The sequence below is a fragment of the Hibiscus syriacus genome, unplaced genomic scaffold (genome assembly GCF_006381635.1).
Source record: "Hibiscus syriacus cultivar Baekdansim isolate YM2019G1 unplaced genomic scaffold, ASM638163v2 tig00117000_pilon, whole genome shotgun sequence".
NCBI classification, from domain to species: domain Eukaryota; kingdom Viridiplantae; phylum Streptophyta; class Magnoliopsida; order Malvales; family Malvaceae; genus Hibiscus; species Hibiscus syriacus.
The window spans coordinates 1296579-1317657 of NW_024063516.1; the positions used below are offsets into that span (position 1 = coordinate 1296579).

The 21079-nt window shown below is 35.4% G+C and overlaps 4 protein-coding genes and 2 pseudogenes across 8 annotated transcripts; 5 read left to right on the plus strand and 1 right to left on the minus strand.

Annotated features, from left to right (window-relative positions):
* The first annotated feature begins 561 nt into the window (after positions 1 to 561).
* LOC120194697 lies at positions 562 to 1902 on the plus strand. Its single transcript, XM_039196936.1, has 4 exons — positions 562 to 593; positions 939 to 1274; positions 1357 to 1503; positions 1637 to 1902. The coding sequence occupies exons 2-4, from the start codon at positions 1019 to 1021 to the stop codon at positions 1786 to 1788; spliced, it is 555 nt and encodes a 184-aa protein (XP_039052867.1). The 5' UTR covers positions 562 to 593; positions 939 to 1018; the 3' UTR covers positions 1789 to 1902.
* On the minus strand, positions 573 to 19227 carry LOC120194694 (U-box domain-containing protein 4-like). 2 transcript variants are annotated; one of them, XM_039196931.1, is made up of 3 exons: positions 17857 to 19227; positions 17461 to 17532; positions 573 to 582 (listed from the first exon to the last, which is right to left on the minus strand). In XM_039196931.1, the coding sequence occupies exons 1-2, from the start codon at positions 19153 to 19155 to the stop codon at positions 17470 to 17472; spliced, it is 1362 nt and encodes a 453-aa protein (XP_039052862.1). In that variant the 5' UTR covers positions 19156 to 19227; the 3' UTR covers positions 573 to 582; positions 17461 to 17469. The 2 variants fall into 2 exon arrangements, with proteins under 2 accessions (XP_039052862.1, XP_039052861.1); XM_039196930.1 differs by lacking the exon at positions 573 to 582 and having other exon boundaries at positions 17148 to 17532.
* Positions 3832 to 3919, plus strand: LOC120194779 (annotated as a pseudogene).
* On the plus strand, positions 5057 to 8335 carry LOC120194693 (heterogeneous nuclear ribonucleoprotein 1-like). The gene is made up of 5 exons (XM_039196929.1): positions 5057 to 5393; positions 5867 to 6089; positions 6820 to 7990; positions 8095 to 8113; positions 8146 to 8335. Exons 2-3 carry the CDS (start codon positions 5874 to 5876, stop codon positions 7978 to 7980), a joined length of 1377 nt encoding a protein of 458 aa, XP_039052860.1. The 5' UTR covers positions 5057 to 5393; positions 5867 to 5873; the 3' UTR covers positions 7981 to 7990; positions 8095 to 8113; positions 8146 to 8335.
* On the plus strand, positions 11391 to 14574 carry LOC120194695 (ACT domain-containing protein ACR11-like). Of its 4 annotated transcripts, none has more exons than XM_039196932.1 (10): positions 11391 to 11649; positions 12092 to 12167; positions 12255 to 12377; positions 12526 to 12620; positions 13175 to 13259; positions 13336 to 13395; positions 13619 to 13674; positions 13910 to 14015; positions 14164 to 14265; positions 14335 to 14574. In XM_039196932.1, the coding sequence occupies exons 1-10, from the start codon at positions 11522 to 11524 to the stop codon at positions 14395 to 14397; spliced, it is 894 nt and encodes a 297-aa protein (XP_039052863.1). In that variant the 5' UTR covers positions 11391 to 11521; the 3' UTR covers positions 14398 to 14574. The 4 variants fall into 4 exon arrangements, with proteins under 4 accessions (XP_039052863.1, XP_039052864.1, XP_039052865.1 ...); XM_039196933.1 differs by having other exon boundaries at positions 11392 to 11649; positions 12098 to 12167; XM_039196934.1 differs by having other exon boundaries at positions 11392 to 11649; positions 12101 to 12167.
* LOC120194740 lies at positions 15163 to 16653 on the plus strand (annotated as a pseudogene).
* Positions 19228 to 21079: the final 1852 nt, after the last annotated feature.

Genomic DNA, 21079 nt, shown 5'->3' on the forward strand with positions numbered 1-21079 from the left:
TATATCTATTATTTTGTTGAGTTATTCAACTATTAAAAATTATAAAATGATAATTTCGACTATTCATATGTTAATAAAATTATAAATTGAGAGTTGATAAAATATGACCCTAGAACCGTTTGAATTGTATAATCGTTTTAGATTCTGAGTTCATATTTTATTATATCTTAATTAGCAAGTTAACGTCCAACTTAGACGAATATAAATTTTAAAAAACGTGTTTAAAGCATATAATTAGTCGGGTGACCATTCTGTAGCTTTTAATAATCGGAGACTGAACAAAGAAACATAGTTGGAGGGTGATTTGTGTACTTTATCTTAAAATATAGTATATTATTATTTTGTTAAAAATATTACTTAGTAAAATCAAATCGAAGATGTCGATTTTTTTTTCCGGTTTAAACCGAGAAACGCAGCCCATTGGCAAGTGAATGCATGCACGACACTCATGCGTTTCATGATTTCGGATCCATTCAAAACAGTAAAAAAAAAAAATGGGATCCTAATTAGACGCAGGAATAAAAATTAGAATGGGTAATAGGTTCGTTCCCTTCTCTTCATTCCTGCCATATTTCTCTTCTTCTTACGACCAGGTTACATTTTCCTTTTCATTTGCTATTTAAAATTAATATATGTATATATATATATATATATATATGATTTTTTTCCTTCTTTTTATTTGATCATTTCGCTTGTGTGTTATTCTTCAGATCAGGAGCGCAAAAATAATGATTTAATGGCGGTTTAGCTTCCTCTTATTTCCATCGTCTGTTATCTAAATATAATTTTGAATTCATTTATTTATCAAGGATTAAAGCATAAGTTTTTAAAATTCGTTTTGCAGAAAAATAAAAATTATAAATAAAAAGGTGCACTGGAACATATATATTTATTAAGGCGGTGATTCTGTTGAATTTGTTTGGCGATGGTTATGGAAGGGCTAGAAAGCAGATCAGAGTTGCGCAAAGAGCTAGAGAGAGAACGCCGTCGTTTAAGGGACCGGCAAAGAAGGCAGTCTATGAGCCATGAGGAGAGAGAGAAGCATCTCGCTCGACGCCGAAGAAACTATCAATTGCGGAGACAGAGAGCTGAAACTGCTCGGTTGTACACCCTTCCACCTCCCGTTCAATTTGAAGAAACCTCGAGCATTTCAACAATTCACTCGCCCTTAAGCAATTCTGTTTCAAGTTCAAGTCCTCAGTTTAATGCTGCTGCTGTTGTGGATCCCAATCATGGTCACGATAGACTAATGCTGGATACGAGAAGCTCCCAGAGTTAGCTTCCACTACTTTACTTCTAGCATTAATGGTTGCCATGTCTCGTGTTCTCACTTGTTCCTTGTAATTTACTCAACAGGTTTGGAAATCCCTGCTCATAAGTTACATATTCTGCCCGGTAAGCTACGCTTGAATCGCATAAAACATCTGGCACGAGCAAAAAATGACACTGTTTGTAACGGGCTTGCAATTGGAGGGATGATGAAGGAATACGGAATTTCCAATTGTAAGTTTACGGATTTCATCTTAGTTTATATTGTTTTGAGGGTAGATGTTAATTATCTAACTGATGAAACCATTTATAAATGAACTGACCAATCACAAATTCCAAATTTATATATAAAAAATCTGTTGTTCAGGTTTAGTATCGAAAAGATTACGACTAAGCCGTATTAAAAGCATCGCTCGGTCAGTAAATCCTATTGTGCAAGAGACTTATAGTCAAAACCATCAAAGCATAACAGAAGGTAAGATTGTATATGTATGTTCTTCAGTCTGTACCATGGCATAAAAAAGTGCATTTTTCTGTGGTAAATGTTTTTGATTTCATGATTCATTCTTTTATGTTGCTGAAATGAATCAGCTTTGGGGAGAAACTCATTTGAGAAGGCATAGTGTATGTATATTTCACAGTAAAAATAATCTCTGATTTGAAACTGATGATTTAAACAAATTATAGCTTTTGATGGTATATGTATATCTGATAAACTAAAAGTTGCTTTTATGATGCAATTTAGTCAGTCCAACAGGTGTATTTTCTGAGAAGAACTGAGAACTTTTTGCTGTTATGTTTTAGGGTGAACATCTCTGCTGTACTCCTGACGACCAACAGCCTTTTCAACGAGTCTTGCACAAATATGTTTCAATTCTTCACCAGATTCTTTCTGTTGAAGATTTTGTAAGATTATTACACTAGTTAATTCTTTCAGAGACTTGCATATAGTTGATATTCTCTTCACGTTGCGTCGCATATCCTACTGGACTGGTTTCATCGGAGCTGTTTGTCTTAAACGGGTGAAATGTTTATATGAAAACTGAAGTCGTCAGCCGAGGAGCATCATGGATGTAGAGGAGTCGATGAAGAAGGTTGAGGGATGTTTAGAATTTAGTTGCATGATGATGAGAAGAGTCATCTATCTGGTAGGACTAGAATTCGACATATCAAGGGGAGGGCTGCTATCTATGCTAACAAATATATTTGTCGTCTTGAGATAGGTTCGGTTTTGTACATTCAATTTCTAATTTTTCATTCACTTGGTTCCTTTACTCCTCCCTCTCCGACAAATATATCTCATCAAATTCCATGATAAAGTTACTCAAAAGTTGAAGAGTTCATAATACTATATAACTAAACAGACGATTAATTCATTAGATTGTAAAAATATGTATGGTATGGAGTTCCAAAATTGTAATTTATCCTAAATTTTCGTATTTTACCCTGTTCATCGCCTAATTTTTGGAAATAAATATCATTTACAATGTGAAAATATATATTATTACTATGTATTTAAATGATTATATTATTAATATTTTATTGATATTATTTCTTATGGTTCAAGTATAATATTATAATTTATTTAGTAGTATAGTTCAATAATTTAGACTTATCCCAACTATTTTCATTGAATTAAATATTAATCCCGAAATATTTTCTCATTATTCCCCTAAAAAAAGCCGTAAAGTATATAACTATTGGGCTTTCGGCTTGGGCCATCTGAAATTTAGGTCTTCGGGTTCCATGAATATATTGGATTTTTATCTCTAATGCAATAGTAAACCCTAGTGAGCGACGGCCACTAAATCCAGGCTATAAATTAACAGCAGAACACCTCCTTCCTTAGTTGTGCAACCCCTTTAGTGAATTCGATTTTAGTCGATCTGCGTTGGGGAAGTTGCATTTTGCTTCAAGTGTTTCATTTTTAATGAAATTCGTACTTTTTTTGTTTTTTTATGATTATTGATTTTTGTTCAGTCTACTGTGAGTCTGTGACGGGGGTTTTAAATCCTATTCTCTAAATCGGGGCAAACCTGATTTTGTTTGTATATCCCTAAGATAACGTCACATAAAAAGCTCATTGATGTAGACGGTGCTTCCTCCGGGGAGTTCCTCCGTCGATGGGTTTTCTCATATTCCATTGCCTTGTGGAGCGGCGTCGCTGCTTTTACCATTTGGGACTTGCCATGAGACGTACATTCCAATTCATTTACTTTTAGATATTAGAAATTCTCACTTTTCAACTTTATCTAAGTTAAAGATGTAGACATTGATTTGGTTTTACTGATTGTAGCATGAATATGACGGGGGATCAAAAATTCCTTTCCTTCGGTTTGGGGCAAATCTATAAATTATATTTGTATATCCCAAAGGAAGCGTCATATATAAACTTCGTAGACGTTGACGGTCCTCCTTCCGGGGAGTTCCTCCGTTGACGGAAGTCTCATATTCCATCGCCTTGTTGAGCGGCGTTGCTGCATTTACTTCTTGGGATTGGCCATGAGAATCACATAGCTTTTTATTTAATATATGAAAGTTATGTTGATGTTTTCTGATTGTGAGCAATGAGGATTGCAATTACAAAATACCATCTTTCGGGACTGAATGGCTTCCAAAGCCTTGCTGTTATTCTGCAATTCTGATGCCCTTTTAAATTACAATTTTTGAGTATGTATTCATTTTTAAATTAAATTTTGAATGTGTAAAGTAATGGCATAATAAAAAAATAGTATATAATGTTTGACAAAATGATTTAACTTTTATTTTTGGATAAAATGTTTCCTAATTGGATGGTAATTATTAGTTAATTAACATTAAATACTTGCTGTTAATGTGACATATTCATATATGATGTCATGTTAGTAAATTTTGTTTTTAAATTAATTAATTATAAATAATTATTTTTTTATTAAGTTAACAACAATCTATTGAAGAATTGAGAATAAATCAAACCCAGGTCTAGTGGAAGAAAGTCATCATTGCGTAACCACCAAGCCCCAACTTCCATCCTTGGTAGATTTTATCAAACAAAGCTTTTTGAACTAAACTGGAATGATTAATCCAAAAAAAAACCTGAACTGGAATGATAATTAATTATATATGTTTGTAAAAATATATTAATCATAATACAAATTAAATTAATTAAATTTATAATATATACATCGAACTAATTTTATTTTAAATATTTATATATTTTAAATATTTGTATTTTTTAAATGTTTTTTATTGATCAACCCTTTATTATTTTTTATTTTTTTAGAAAAGGACGAATATTATTAGTACGAAATTAACTGAGTTGGTTTTGGTGATGGGAATGAATAGATGTTGGTGCACAACCAATCCCTTCTGTCTTTTTTAATTCTTTCTAATAATTATTTTAATAATAAAATTTAAATCTTTCTTAATTACTACAACAAAACTGCTTGTTTTCTATCCAAAGGCTCCTACTACTATTGTTTTTGTTGAGAATAAGATTAGTATATGGTATTATTTTATTACGTAATTTTAAGCATGATCAGGAAAAATATAAATATTTTTAAAATAAAAGTTTAATTTACCTCGTGAGAAATATTTTTAATTTGATTTACTTTGATAAATTAAATCGGATTTGTAATAATTATTTATATGATTCGATTTTCATAACCGATCCATTATCGTTTTTAACTTCAAAAATTTTCTTAACGGTTCCAGATATATAAAATTATGAAAGCTTGATAATAATTTGATTTGGTTTAATTTAAACCGCGTTAGGACGACATTTTAAATTAAGAAAAAAACATGGAAAACAGAGATGAAAATCTTCCGTCGTCTCCTTAACAACTTTCTTGTAAGAAAATGATAGCCAACGCCATTCTCTCCTTCTCTTCTAAATATATATATAAAATACAAAATTTTCATATCCAAATTCATTTTCTCTTGGCCTCTCTGTTCGATACACAAAATCCATTCATTTACACCACAGTCATATTTTATAATTGTTTATACATCTCAATTCCATTGATATTCAAAAACAGTACTTGGAAGAAGAGGAAAAGGAGGGCCTTTCAGCCCTCTCTTCTTGTTATGCTTCCTCTCAGATCTTAGATTCTACTGCTTTCCCTTCTGGGGTTTTCCCTCCACTGGTATATTTAATAAACCACCAAAAGCTTGTGTTTTTTCTTTCGTTTTTATTTATTAATTTCTCATTAAAGTTGATGCTTTGGTTTCTGGGAAACCTGGATATTTGGTCGCTTCATTATCGATCCGTAATCCGTCTTATGTTGTTCGACTGAATCCAACAACATAAATAACCAAGCTTGGGTTGATTTCCGTGTTCCGACAAGCTACGGTTATCTTCGTTAAATCTACATTACGGTGTTTATGTTGGTTTGCATTTTAAGACATGATGTTTAGCTTTTTAAATTGAAGAAAGCAACGTCTCCATTGTATCTGGCTTTATTTGCATGAAATTACGAGTCGAATTCTAGCTCCGATGCTTGCTTTCTTCTCTTGTTGAATATAGTTTGGCTTTCTTCTTATGATATGTTTATTCGTTTTGTGTATGATTGATTTGGAAATCGAATATTGAACTAGATTATATTGATATTGTGTTCAGAACGGAAATGGAGGTTGGCAAGCTATTCATCGGTGGGATTTCTTGTGGCACAAATGAGGACCGTCTTAGAGAGTATTTTGAAACTTTTGGGGAAGTTGTGGAAGCTGTGATAATGAAGGATCGGACCACCGGTCGTGCACGAGGGTTCGGGTTTGTTGTTTTCGCCGACCCGGCTATTGCAGAAAGGGTTGTTATGAAAGAGCATATGATAGATGGTAGAACTGTAAGTTCCTAACCTTTTCCTTTTAATTGGACATATTCTGAAATATACCTTTGCTCAGATATTATGAACTGTATAGCATACGATTCAAAATATTAGAGTTCTCAAGTTTCTCGTCCTGATGTAGTGGATGGCCATTCATACAATCTTTTATTTTTCTTTTTTAATTAAAACAGGACATTAATTTTTGTTAGTTTTTTTACTGCTTATATTGTACATTGTGAGGTTTAATTGGCAGCATGTTGCTATTGAGTATGAACTACTCTAGTAAAATGAATTTGCCTTTCGAGGGCTATTGAAGGTGATAGATTTCCAAACATCAGTCGATGTCAACAGCTTCATTCTGCAGCTTTGATCACCAATCCGAAATCGCTTTATGTGGTAGAATGAATTTTACAAAGACCAAATGCTTGTCTTAGATTATACTCGAATGAAACAGATCTTCTTACAGCTCCATTGGTAATTATTTAGCATCAAAGAGATTTTGTGGGAAAAAAACGTTATTTGTATGATGGAGAAGAACTCCGTCATTATAGATCTTATGTTTTGAGTTCCTCAACTGTAAAATAGTGAAACTTTCTAAGATCCATAAAACAAAATTTAGGGAAAGTTGACCAGCTTTAGGTGGTGGCTTCCTTTAAGATTCAGAGAGTTTGGGTACTTCTGATGCTAGCATTATGTCTTGCGACTGAAATCATGTATAAATCCATTTTCTGCCTGGTTTTTTCTTCAGGTTGAGGCAAAGAAGGCAGTTCCTAGGGAGGACCAGAACTGTCTCAACAAAAACAATATTAGCATTCTTGGATCATCCGGTCTTCCTCACACAAAAAAGATATTTGTGGGAGGCTTAGCATCCACTGTCACTGAGAGTGACTTTAAGAGGTACTTTGATCGGTTTGGTACAATTACTGATGTTGTGATGTATGATCACAACACTCAGAGGCCACGGGGTTTTGGTTTCATAACTTATGATTCAGAAGAAGCTGTGGACAAAGTGTTGCAGAGAACATTTCATGAACTCAACGGGAAAATGGTTGAGGTCAAGCGAGCTGTCCCGAAAGAATCATCTTTAGGTCTAAGTCGGAACCAGTTAGGTGGATATAATCTTGGTCTCAGTAGAGTTAATAGCTTCCTTAACGGTTACATGCAGGGTTATAATACTAATTCAGCTGGAGGTTATGGCGTTAAAATGGAAGGTAGATATAGTCCTGGTAATATTGGTCAGAGTAGATTTTCTCCATCGTGCCCTGCTTACGAAATGGGACTGAATTTTGAGTCAAATTTTAGTCCAATCTTTGGATGGAATTCAAACCTTGGTTCTAACCTGCGCCATGGACGGGGATTGAACACTTTATGTAATGAAAATTTGAACCGGTTTGCCAGTCCTTTTGGGTATGGTGTGGGAAGTGGAGTGCATAGTTATGTCTTAAACTCAGCAAGTCCAAATATTTGGGGAAATGGAAGTCTTACCTATGCTACGAACTCCACAAACTCTAGTCCAATCGTGGGATCTCGAAGTGGGAAAACAGGTGCGAGTTCTCTTGGCAGTATTGGAACATTTTGGGATTCCTCTACTAACACAGGTCTGGGTGGAGGTGCTGCTTCTGCTTACGGCAATCATAGGTACGGAAGTGTAGATTTTGGTGTTGCATCCCAAGGAATAGGCCATGAGAGAACCGGTGATACCCAGGTATCATTCCATGGTGCCTCTAATGGTGGTTATGCTGATTTTTATGAAAATGGTTCACTTCATGGGGATTCTACTTGGAGATCTTTGCCCTTAGACCTTGAGCTTTCTAGTTCTTCCGATTTTGGTCAGAGAAATACAACATCAGATGTTATAGCTAATAACTCTGCTGGTTACATCGGTGGTTATAGAGTTACTAATAGGTAGACAAATGGGGGTAGGACTTGATTTATTTTCTATTTTACTGTTCCATTACTCGAACAAAATAACAGCTCTGCAAATTTGGTCTCATTTCGGTTGCTTACCATTTTTTCTCTCCAGGAATTGCCACATAAGTTGATGATGATATGGTAAGATAGGATATTTGTATGGTGGAGCGGGTGAATGACCGGATTTCGAGATTTTCCCCAGCGAGACATTTCGGTTCCACATGAAAATATAAAGCTAATCCGGTTTACCTGTCGTGATCGACCTGTTATAGAGACAGTTGCATAGGATTCATGTACGTGCTGGAAGTTCTCTTTTTCATTTTCTAGCTCATGTTTTTTCCTTTATTGGGATCAATTAAATGTAAAATCAAATTATGGGTATACGCTGATTACTGTATTTATTTTTTAATTTCTCTTTCATTTGGCCTTTAGAGTGGTTCATGTACATTGTAGATCCTTGTGAGATGTTCATTCGGTTTGCATTTACATTGTGAAACTGCGTGTGGGATACTCATTTATGATCCCCATAGAATAATAAGAATCTGCAGAAATGGTGATATCATTGTGAACACAAGAGTTGGCATGAACCATCAAGTCCAATTGCACCCGATGAGGCATCTTTAATTAATAACAGAACTCTCTGGTCATTTTGCTCTCTTATCTTCTTATCCTTTCCTCGTAGTCATTTTCTTCGCCTTCAACTCCCATAAATAGGGATTTCTAGTCACCGGCTGAGTGGTCCTTCATATTTTCAAAGGTTAACTACTTCAAATACTACTTATCTTTGAGTTCGGACTCGTTTATGTCACTGACGTTTTAATTTTATCAATTTTAATACTGACATTTATTTTTAACTGCAGTTATGTCACCCACCATTAATCTATTAACAGGACGATAATATAACATTTGTTTACCGTAAAAGTGATGATTTGGACGATTTCATTAAACGACATAGTTTTATTAAATGACTATTTTTATTCGTTAAACGATGTAATTTTATTAAATGACTATTTTTAAACCCCAAATGACTTGGTATTATTCCTCAAACCCATTTAATTATTCATTAATCTTAGAAAATTGCTTTCTTGGCTTCATCATCTTCTGTCCAAACCCGTGTTTCCCAAACATTTTCCAATAACAGGCAATATGCCAACCTCATTGATTTTCCAGCGTCGAATAGTTAGGGTTGTTTCTTTAACCTCTAAATCTCTAATTTCACCCTTAAAAACAACCCCATTCTTTTCAAAAGATTCATTTTTTCATATTATTCTCTGAAAGAGCCTGGGGTTCATCAACTGAATCAGCTCCTACACCTATATTTCTGCTCTCAATCTTCACGAATTCCAAATTATTCTCTTTACATTCTTAAATGGAGCCACTTTCTGCACTTGAGGGCTTGTCTTCTTGGTGAAGGGCCTCAGTTTCAGTAGCATTTTTGGCTTGTTCAAGCATGGCGACTTCTTTCCTAGCAGCAGGGTCTTATAATGAGCTTCAAAGAATGCTTTCTTTTGAGCCACTGAACCAGGCCTCGCAAATCTCTTCGTTTCTTCAACATATTTGTTATGAGAAAACGCCGACCACTTCTCCTAAGACAGATTCTGACATGAATCTCTCTAATTATATCGACTGTCCAAGACCATGAATCGGGTTTCCCTAACAAAACCATTTCTGAAAATTTGGGTTGCTTGAATTTTACAGCAGGTTCCAACACAAAATTTAGAGTTAGTGTTGCTTGAGTTTTCCAGGTTCCAACACACAAATTATTCATTTCGAGGTTTTTAAAGTTGGGTTGCTTGAATTTTTCAGGTTCATAGAGTTTTGAACACTGTCGGCGGGGAATGAAACAAATGATTTTGTGATTTAAGGTTAGGGTTGCAAATTGATATTTTTTTATCAAATAAAATATTATTAAAATGTCTACAAAGATCTCACTTTTATTAAAGGGTTTTAATGAAATCATTTAGATGTTGTGTCATCGTTAATAAATTAACAGTATAGTGATATAATTACAGTTAAATATAAACGTAAATATTAAAATTAATAAAATTAAAATGTCAATAATAAAAACGTGTTCGAGCTCAAAGTGAATGATATTAGAAATACTTAATCTTATTTTTTATTAATAATATATTTTCATATCTTAAAATTTTATAAAGTTGATTGTTAATATAATTTTTGAATCCCTGCGAGTGTTATTACTGATCCAAAATTTCAAAACAGTAGCAAAGTTGTCGCTTGAACATAACGACGTCAAGTGTTGTTACGATAAGGGCAGTTTCGGGATTGTGGGAATTAAGGTTGAAGCCTTCAAAAAATTGTCCTCATCAATGTTATTAAAATCGGATCGGATCGATCAGTTCGATCGATTGTCTGTCTAGTCCAGTCATCTTTCAAAATTAGTTTTACAATGAATTCTTAAAGAATTGGTTGAAAATCGACAAAATCAGTGTGAATCAATGGTTCAAGCGGTTCTATTTTTAAAAAAAATTAAATCAAACGACGTCGTTTGTTATGATTTTTTTCAACCCCAAATTAAACCAGTTGGTCAATCATAAAAAATAATGAAGATTAATCTTTGTTTGTTTATTTTAGTTATATAATTATATTTATTATTTAATATGTTTTACACTTTTTTTAATTATTAAGTATTATTTGAGAATTTAAATTTAACTTTGTATCTATTTATCATATTGTTAGGTGATGAAGATCTTGATGCTGTGGACTTTTAAGTTCAAAGTGATGCTATGAAATTTCAAATACAAAGTGGTGATGGCGGTGGCAGTTCAACTAATGAAGAAATTTTTCTCAATATTTTGGAATTTGAAAGAATCAATTTTAATTAATATTATGATAATTGATACTTGTATTAATTATGTACTTCTTTTATTTAGTTGTTGATGAATTTAATTAGGTATTAACCTTAAATGTTATGTTGTAGTTGATTTAAATCATTTTGTTTCACTTGATATTATGGTATTTAACTTATATATGTTATAACTTGTGATATTTTTATATCTTTTAATATTGTGAACTTAAAAAAAATATTGTTATATATATATTGCTTTGAATATTATGTAAAATTAAAAAAAAATTATTTTATATAAATCGGTTCAACTGCGATTTAACTACGGTTAAATCAGTAAATTAGTATCTTCATCGGTTTAATGTTCGATTCGATTTTAAAAACTTCTAAGGCAATGTTTGGTTATCGAGATTCTCAAAGTCGTCGTTTGTTCAACGAGAGGACAATGAAGACGTGAGGGTACCAAACACGTCTCAGTAAATTTGATGGATGGGTTTAACGTTGGGAAGATATTACACGAGGATATTTATAAGTGATTCAAAAAGGGAAGAAAACGAAAAGAGAGGAGCAAAATAGATCGAGTGTTATCTTCTTTCTCTAATCACTAATGACGGATGAAACGAGAGCCTTAGCTCACTACTCACATTTCTTCAAAATTGCTTCTTCTCTTTGATCCCTCTGTTTCTTTCTTCTCTTTACTTTTACTTCTTTCTAGAGCTCTATAATTATTGTTGCTATGGCTTCTGCTGCTAACTGTGCAGTATATTTTAGCAGCAACACTATCTGCCTTACTGTATTTGAAATCAAAAACCATTATTTGCCCGCTACCTTCGTTAGCAGACTACCCAACACTTTTGGGAGAAGGTAGGATTGTTCAATCTGATTTATTTTTTCTGTTTTAAGTCTCTGGGTGTCGAAATTGTCGATTGGGAAATTCTATATGGTGTTTCTTATGTTGCTTGAAGTGAAACAATTTAATGCATTTCCATACCCATTGGGATTGGGTAAGCTCATTTGGATCATGTAGTTAATTTAATCATCTTATCCATATTTAATACAACTTGAGGGCGTCTTTAGGACAAAAATGGGTTATTATGTTGGGAATCGAATTAGAAATGACATTTTAAGGCACGTTTTACTCTTTAGTTATGTCTGAATATGATTATAGTGTTAAACTTGCTTGTCCATTATAGTTTTGGCTATATTTTTGCTTCCAAACTTTCTTCAATTGCGCTACTGTTATTGTTCAGCTGGCTTTGCACTTGCTAAAATTATATATATGTATATCTTGACTTTTGATCATAAGTCATAACAGTGTCATCTTGACATCATCGTCGACCGGAATCAATCCACGGACAGCACCATCGGCCACTGCTGTAGAGGTATGGAAGAGCAGCTATATATTTGGTTGATTGTTTGCCATCTGTTAACTGACTAATGTTCCGTTTCTTGTGGTTTTATGTTTGAAGAATGATGGGAGTTTGCTTGATACAGTTCCAACCCCCAAAGTTATAATTGATCAGGACTCTGACCCGGATGCCACTGTCGTGGAAATAACCTTTGGTGATCGCCTCGGAGCACTTCTTGATACCGTATAAATCCAATTTTACTTGACCGATTTAGAACGTCTATATTTTGCTTTCCAAGTACAATTTTCCATATACAATTTTGTATTCTCTCTTGTGATACGATTTTCTTTTTCTGTGTGTATAATTTTAACTATGAGCTAGTGAACTGCAGATGAATGCACTTAAAAGTCTTGGGTTGAATGTTACTAAGGCAAACGTCTATCTGGATTCATCTGGGAAGCACAACAAGTTTTCCATAACTAAGGCGTAAGTCGTATGCCTTTTAAGCTATTTAGCAGTTTGTATTTTCATGGTAAATTTTTCTATTTGAAAAAGTTAATGAGTTTAAGTTTCTTCTTGTTTGTGGTTAATGATCACCTAATTCAGCATAAGTCGGTTTTTCGACTAGGATTATTTTCAAGTGAGATTGAAACTACCCAATATATCTCTAGAGACATCAGAAGTGATTAAATCTGTATTTCCGCATACTCCTAAGTAACTCAAATGTGACAATGGTACAATAAACATAACAGATTATATCTTTCATGCACTGCATGATTATCAAACATATACATTTTATAAGTTTTGAATCTTCAAAGTTTAGATCACCATTTTTCTTGAATTATTGAAAAGGAGTAATTCTTCATTTCCCTTGAACTAAATTCTTATTATTGTGGCAAATCAATCAGAATCTCTTTGTCTGATTCTTGATGTAAATACACCCGGATGGGTTAATGCCAAAATTGAATGTCCCGCCTCGGTTGTTGTAAAAGCTATTTTAGGTGCAGTTTTACTAATACAGTGACAGCGTGTTTCTACAGTAGTACCGGAAGGAAAGTTGAAGAACCAGAACTGCTCGAGGCAATACGATTAACGATTATAAACAACTTACTTCAGTATCATCCGGTAATCATCTCTTGTTTTTTCTTATCCCTGGTGAAGAATCTCCTAGTGAAATCTATTGCCATGTTATGTGGTCCAGGAATCAAGCTCCCAGTTAGCAATGGGTGCAACCTTTGGTGTTGAGCCACCAAAAGAAATGGTATTCCTCTTGCAAAATCTCTCTTTTCTTCTCAATGAGTTCAGGCATTTTCCTATGTTGAATGTTTGTTGAAAACTGTTATATTGATATTTGTTGTATTCTAAAGGATACTTTTCATACTTGTTACTGGGACGGGTGCAACTGGTCATAAATGTTACAGATCAATTATTGATCTGAGCGTGACATCCCACATTAATCCTGGCTTAAATTTTGAATTCCTCAGGTTGATGTGGATATTGCAACCCATGTAAGAGTTCGTGATGATGGTCCTGACCGTAGGTAATGGTTACCGACTTACCGTAGTCTCTCTCCAACTGGCGCTTATAGCCTTATTCAATACAATCCCTGCTCCTGAAATTTTGATACTTATGACTATAGCCTTGGCCCCATTTTGTGGTTCCCATTCCGGATTATTCTTTGTTGTATTAGAGTAAATGAAAGGGCCGATATCTTTGGCTTTTTACATTCTTCATTCCAATAGAGTTTTATTTGGTTAAAAGAAATTTTGGTTCAGCTTGCTATTTGTGGAGACTGTTGATCGCCCAGGGTTGCTGGTGGATATTGTGAAGACTATTACAGATATCAACATTGCAGTTGAGTCTGGGGAGTTTGACACCGAGGTGATCGATAGTTATTTGTTTTCTTTCCGTCACCCACGAACTAGGATTAGATGATTATCTCTTCACCTGCTTATCTGAGAACCGGTGTTAGTAACTTAGTATTAGCATAATTAGTAATTTTGTCTACTTTTGGACCTTTGCCACCCAGGGGTTGCTTGCAAAGGCAACGTTTCACGTCAACTACAAGGGTAAAGCCCTCATCAAGCCTCTGCAGCTGGTAAATAACACTAAACTTCAGCTATGGACAAATGTGAGCTTTTTAATAACATGCCATAGGTTTAACCATTGAGGTGAAATTTTGGTATATGAAATCTTGCAGGTTCTTGCTAATAGTTTACGATATTTCTTGAGGCGTCCGAGTACGGAGGAGGCTAGTTTTTGAGGCACCATAGCCAAGTTTAGGAGCAACTTACCAATACCAGTGGGGTGAAGTTTTAGAATGTTTTTGCCAATAATCTCTTCCTGTAGCAATTCTACATATACTCTCCCCTATTACTGTTACTGCAACCATAATTGTTGTATAACTATTTTAATTATTTTGATCACAACTTGTTCTACACTCCAGGTGTGACTTTTGAATTCTTTGCTCAATTTGTGGATTTTGTGTGTAATTTGAATCAAACCATGCCCACTTTTTTATTTTATTTTATTTTATTTATTTTATTTTAATATTTTGTCTAATTAATTAATTTTTTTAGAGTTATAATTTATTTCATATAAACAAACTAAAAACAGAGAGATTCTGAGTCATAAATGTTTTTTTTTCGCGTACTATTATTTCATTTAAATAGGGATGGCAACAGGATGGATAGATCAGACTTTGTCACCTCAATCCCGACTTAATATATGGACCTCAACACATGACTCTAATCTTGACCCGATATGTGGACATCAGCACTTGACCCTAATCTATCTTGAATACCTGGGATATTATATATCCATGTCCTGAAATTAGATATATGTACTCGATCTCGACTCGATTGAACTTTCTCATTTTAAATTTTGAATCGCAAAATGAAAAGATGTTTTTTTTTTAACTTAAAGAATGGCCTATTTGCCTAAATATACCAAAAATTTCTCAAATATCAACCCTTGTTAATGAGAAGTGAAACATTGTATAAATCAAGAATTATATTCTTAGTAATTTTATGGGTTTGGTGAATGCTGGAACACATGGAGAACTCCTTACGTTATGAAACTTGCATTATCAGCTGGAACTGGAGGGCTTCTATTTGGTTATGACAAGGGTAAAAGGGTCTATTTAGTCGCTCGAGGAGGAGCGCGTTCATAGTTTTACTAATATACAATAATTAGTGTTGAATTGAGTAGTAGTATCTGGTGCTCCACTTCATATCAATGAAGTTGACAAGGAAACATGGCTGCAGGTTAGTTTCGGTGTTTACGATGTTTATGCGAGAAATTAAGAATAGAAAATTGTCCATAACTTGATTATATTGCGGGAAACCATTGTGAGTATGGCTGTGGCAAGCGCTATATTAGGAGGGTGGATAAATGACACGTTTTCGTTGGTTCAGGAGTTGGAATGGCTTCTATGACCGCACCTCTTTAGTCTTTATAGATCGGAAGCTTCTCCTGCTAGAATCCGAGTTGCACTTGTCAGCACCAATGGCTTGCTGATTACAAGAGGCCAATTTCTGGCCATTAACCGAACAATGATATATAGTGCTTGTTATGTTCACTTCAGAACAAGGTGCATGGAAGAGGCCAGGGCCATGCTAAAAAAAGATCCATGCTGCTGACGAAGTTCACGAAGAGATTAATGCCTTGAGAATCTCTGTACAAGCAGAAAAGGCCGACGAGCATGACATTGGGGACACTTCAATGATGGAAAAGTTGAAGGGTGCTTTGTGGAAATGATGTAGTCCGAAAGGGGCTGCATGCTGGGGTGACAGTCCAGGTGGCTCAGCAATTCTCAGGATTCACCCTGGTGATGTATTAGTACAGCCCCCTGATAGTTGAGTTCGCGGGGTCTGCATTGCATCGTACAAGATGGTCGTTGACAGCGGTGGGAGGAGGAAGATGGTGCTCATTTCAATGGGTATCATTGTATGCATCGTAGGGTTATCCGTTGTGTTCTGGAAGGCTGCGATCCTCGCTTCAAAAATTAACCCGTTGGAATCCACGAAATTTTGCTGCAAATACTACGTGTCCATAGGTCAGCTGCTAATCCAGCATCATGGAATTGCATGTCTTGCATGAGAGCTGAATGCGGTTTCTGTGATAATAAAGCAAATGAAGTAAACATCCACTTCTTTATCAATGGGCTTGTTTAAGTATTGTAATCCCATCCCAAATCCAAATTTTGGTTTTACTTTTACTGTCCATTGATGGCCTTTATAAATGTCGTACAATAAATCTTACTAATGAACAATCTATTGATATTTGCTCCTAACAACGATTTATTCTCTTCCAAAATTCTGAACATTGGAAATACCAGACCAGACCCCAACATGTTCAAGCATTCAAAAGAAAACATTTGAAGTTCGACTCTAGATAAAATGTTATACATGCTGTGGAACTTTTGCCTTTGGACTCACAGGATGCTGATAACACTAGAACGATCCAAGTGAAACATGTTAAAGCCACAACGGATGCCAACACTTGCTCTGCCAGCTAATTCATGATTAACATATGGTTGAACCAGTTCGCAGGAATTGTTAGATGTTTACAAGTAGGACTGATCGATGGTGAAGGTAATAATATACAGCAGATTACCTTACTTTACACCAAATAGGAGCAGATCAAGGGCCCTATGATTCCACAATATGCAATCCCTCCATAAAATGGCATAGTTCTCCTAGGCAAATTGGAAAATTGCGGGAAATTAAATGAAAACAGATACTGAACCATTTCTACAACATTAATCGAGGCATAAACATGCTATGAGCCTATGACCATATATCCGGAAAAGAAAACTTGAGGAAAAGTATTTTTCAACCACCACTTCATTTCTGTATCTACTACAGCTAGACATGATCAAAGAGTACTAGAACAGAAAGTTCATGATATGTGATCCTTGCGCAACTGCAGGAGGCTCAATCTACAAGATGCGATGATAAAATTACAAATGCGTTCGGCTGCAGATCACATCAAATTAACATAACCTCCATATTCACAATGCAGAAAACATACAATCCAATCCATGCAATGGAATTTCGGTTACTTGGACAAAACATATGAAAATAATCCAAATCTATCAACCTGAAATCCACAAGTCGATCCGGAGAACAGAAGTCAACAATAAGAGGGGGAAACCCCCCAATAATCTAGTAAAAATCATACAACTCAATGTCAGTCTCAGTCCCTTGCAAACTAACCTCCCCCCATTTGTCTTTTGTATTTGTACAACACAATCAAACTGTACAAATGATGCATACACTTCCTGTACAGTAAAGAAACCTGGTATAGTTATTACTAATTAAACGTCTCTTCTCTAAGGACTGGAGCACAAAGGCTCTGGTCTGGATCCTCTCAGATACCGAAGAAGAGTTTCAGCCTGCAAAATTAACATTCAACAAATAAGTCAATTGCTGATATGAAGCAAACATTACATAATGTTCGTCTTACAGATGCATAGGTAGAGTCGATGCAAAAGTAAAGCAATTCAGCGATGCTCGGTTTTGATCGTTCAAATGCAAATTACTTATTAACAGAACAATGTTTAGTCAACAAAGTAATTGGATCAAACTAAGCAAGCAGCATTGTGATTTCCAGAGACATCTATTACATTATCTTCACTCAACTTTATCATCCAGCAATCAATTAAAGGAATAAGTTATATTCATTAAAACACAAGTCAACCAACATGAACTAGAATTACCTTATGCTTAGCCATAGAGCTCCCGGTCTGAGAAAGAGCAACAAGAGGAGGGATCCCACCTTCCCTAACAAGCAACCCCCGATTCCTAACGCTATCAGAACACAACTGCAACAGTGTCAACACCGCGAACTCCTTCCCCTTGGTAGATCCATCCTCAATTGCCTCCACCAGTGCCGCAATCCCACCGTCTTCAACAATTGCTTCCCCGCCTTCTTCAATTCCTGCCAAGCTACTAAGAACAACCATCGCCTTCTCTTCCATTCCGGTCCCTTGCTCTACTAACATCCCCACCAAAGGCCTGACTGCACCTGCACTAACTGCCCTTTCCTTGTTCTGCCTTGCCGAACACAGCTTATAGAGAGTTGTTAGTGCATCTTTCTTGCCTCTGTTGGATCCGTTGATAAGAAGGGATACTAGTGGTGGTATCGCCCCGCATGCTCCGATTGAAGTCTTGTTTTCTTCGATCAAAGCTAAGCTCATAAGTGCGCACGCCGCGTTTTGCTTGGATGTTTCGGTTCCTGTCTTGAGAACATACACTAACGATTTTATAGCTCCAGCATTTATAACCCGGGCTTTGTTAGCTTCGAAAAGCGACAAATTTAGTAATGCAGTCACTGCGTGCTCTTGAGTCCAAGGATCGCTGTTCCTAAGGAGCGGAACTAGAGCAGGAATCGCTCCGGATTCTCCGATTAACTCACGGTTATCGACGCGGTTCTTTGCTAGCAGTCTGAGCTTCGCCGCAGCTGATCGTTTCACATCAACGGAAGATGACTGGAGGCCGTCGACACAGATCTTGATTGTCGGTTGAAGATCTTCGGGTGAAATACTCTCGATAATTTCCGTGGAGAAATTCTCTCTCAACAGAAATCCATGGCACGGCTCCGGCTCACACTCAGCTCCACTGGTACTCTCATTAACCAAGGCAGTTCCAGGTGAAGGCAGGGTGGTCAGCCTCTGCAGCTCGCCGGAGATATCGCTGCTACAAGCGGAGAAATCGCTGAATGCTTGAGAAATGTCTAAAAAGCCCTCGCTTCCTGAGTCGGACTTAACAGACTTGGTGTTGGGTTTGGAAGCCAGTTGGCTGAGGCGCAGTTCGACTACCGATTCGGTGAGGTTTTCGGAGACAAACCCAGACCTTTCAGTTAAGCAGTGTCCGCTGTTGTCGTTTTGGTAGAAATTGGAGCGTATCGTACGCATGGAACGGCCAGTAGTGTGTCGCTCGAGTTTGGTGACCGAAGCCGAAACTGGGTTGCAACAGTTTCGACCAATGCTTGAACTGGAATCTTCAGCAGAAACCATTTGCTTACAAAGGAATTTTGGAAATAAATGGTGAAAGTCGACGATTGAGGAATAAAGAGGGTGGGTCGATTTTATCTATTTATGGACTGGAACTGGATTTACTTCTTATGGTTAGATGTGTATCTGGTCTGGCTTTGCTGGTGAAAAGGTGAATAATAAAAAACTGCACAGCCAAGATAAAGTTAAAGTAAAACTTGGTGAGCCCTGAATTTGTCAGGTGGTTTGTAGGGTTGGCAATCGGGTGGGCGGAAAAACCGAAAATGGTGTATGAGAAATAATCGAAATCTTTACCTATGAGAGAATGGGGATGGGATAAGTTTTATCCTCAAAGTTTGAATGGGATGGGATAAATTTTATTCTTAAAGTTCGAATGGGGATGGAGACGGAGATTATTATATCCAAATCGTAAGATAATCAAACTGTATTCGTGTAAATAACTATGAGAATTCTAAAAAAATATACGTAAAAATCCATGATATTTTACAAAAATTTAAAAATATATTTATAATAATTTACCTATATAACCTTAATATATATTTTAATAAAAAATTATATATAATAAAATCGTGAGATTACGTGTTATCACTGTTATGTCTCAAAGGAACTAAAATTAAAGTTTAGATTTTTTCTCATTTAATATAAATTGATTTGTTGATATGGAAAATATAAATTGAGTGTTAGATAGATTTTGACGTTTGAAACTTTCATATCATAGATAGAGATCAATTTGTGATAATCTGATATATCTTATAAGTTTTAGGTGTTGCATTGATTTCAAAAATGTTTATTTAATTTTTGAGATTTGAATTAACCGAAATTCGCAGGAATTCGTAAGGGATTTGTACGAGTACAAAAAAATCTCCGAAACATATAATGGAGATTCTCAAAAAATGTACTTATAAGTATTGAGGACGGATTGAATAGTGGTTGGTCACCCCTGGTGGTTTGGTTGGTCAGATTAGGTGTGACGGTGGTCGGAGCCGTGTGAGGCTTGGAGCCAATGTGGTTGAATCCATTTCAAATTTCAATGCCCTTTTTCTCAACCCTGGCCAGCTTCGAATTTAGTTTATTACATCAAGTTTCTACGCGAATGCCCCAATGGCTTTACTTAACTGCCGACTCTAGTGGCGGCAGCCGGTAGGTATAACTTCAAATCCAATAACCACAAAGTTCGACTCCTTAAATTAAGTCAACCTTACCCATAATCTAGTTTTTCTAAAATGAAAGTTAAAACATTTCAAAAAATAAAAATAAAAAATAAAATGAAAGTTAAAACACAGCTTCAAAGTTCACACACAAGTAAATAAAGATTAAGATCTTTTATTAGTTTCCCCAATATTAGACTTAAAAGACGTGATTTTAATTTTAAAAACTTCAAAATTATATTCAAAAGCATGCATAATCTCACTTCACACACAAAAGTTAAGTATCAGATTCCTGGTAGGCGTTGCCAAAGCTTAAGAAAAGTTCCCATTTTATATATTAAAATCTTAAAGCATACTCTTCCATGTTGCAATATAATATGATATATAGTACCATCTAGCACTTTGTTTATATATAAATAAATAAAAGCGCAGTAAGTAATTATACGACATTCTGAGCTGTTTAGCACCCTAACCACTTTCATTCGTGTATATATATCGGGAGACACTGAAAAGATGATGTTTGTCCCTACACTACGCATGGTGATGGTGTGTGTGCATAATTATTAATTAATTGTTTAGCTGCTTTGCAAGCATTTGAAAACCGCAATAGTGACATTAGTAGTAGTAATAAGCAAGCAAGGTCGATGCTTTTGGTTCAACTAAACTAACGTCATGTGTGTGATACATGATAACGCGCATTTGACCACTTAATCAATTAAAGTAATTTAATGGGGGTAGTTGTTTCGGATAAATCAAAAGATGCACTAGCCTTCTCCTTT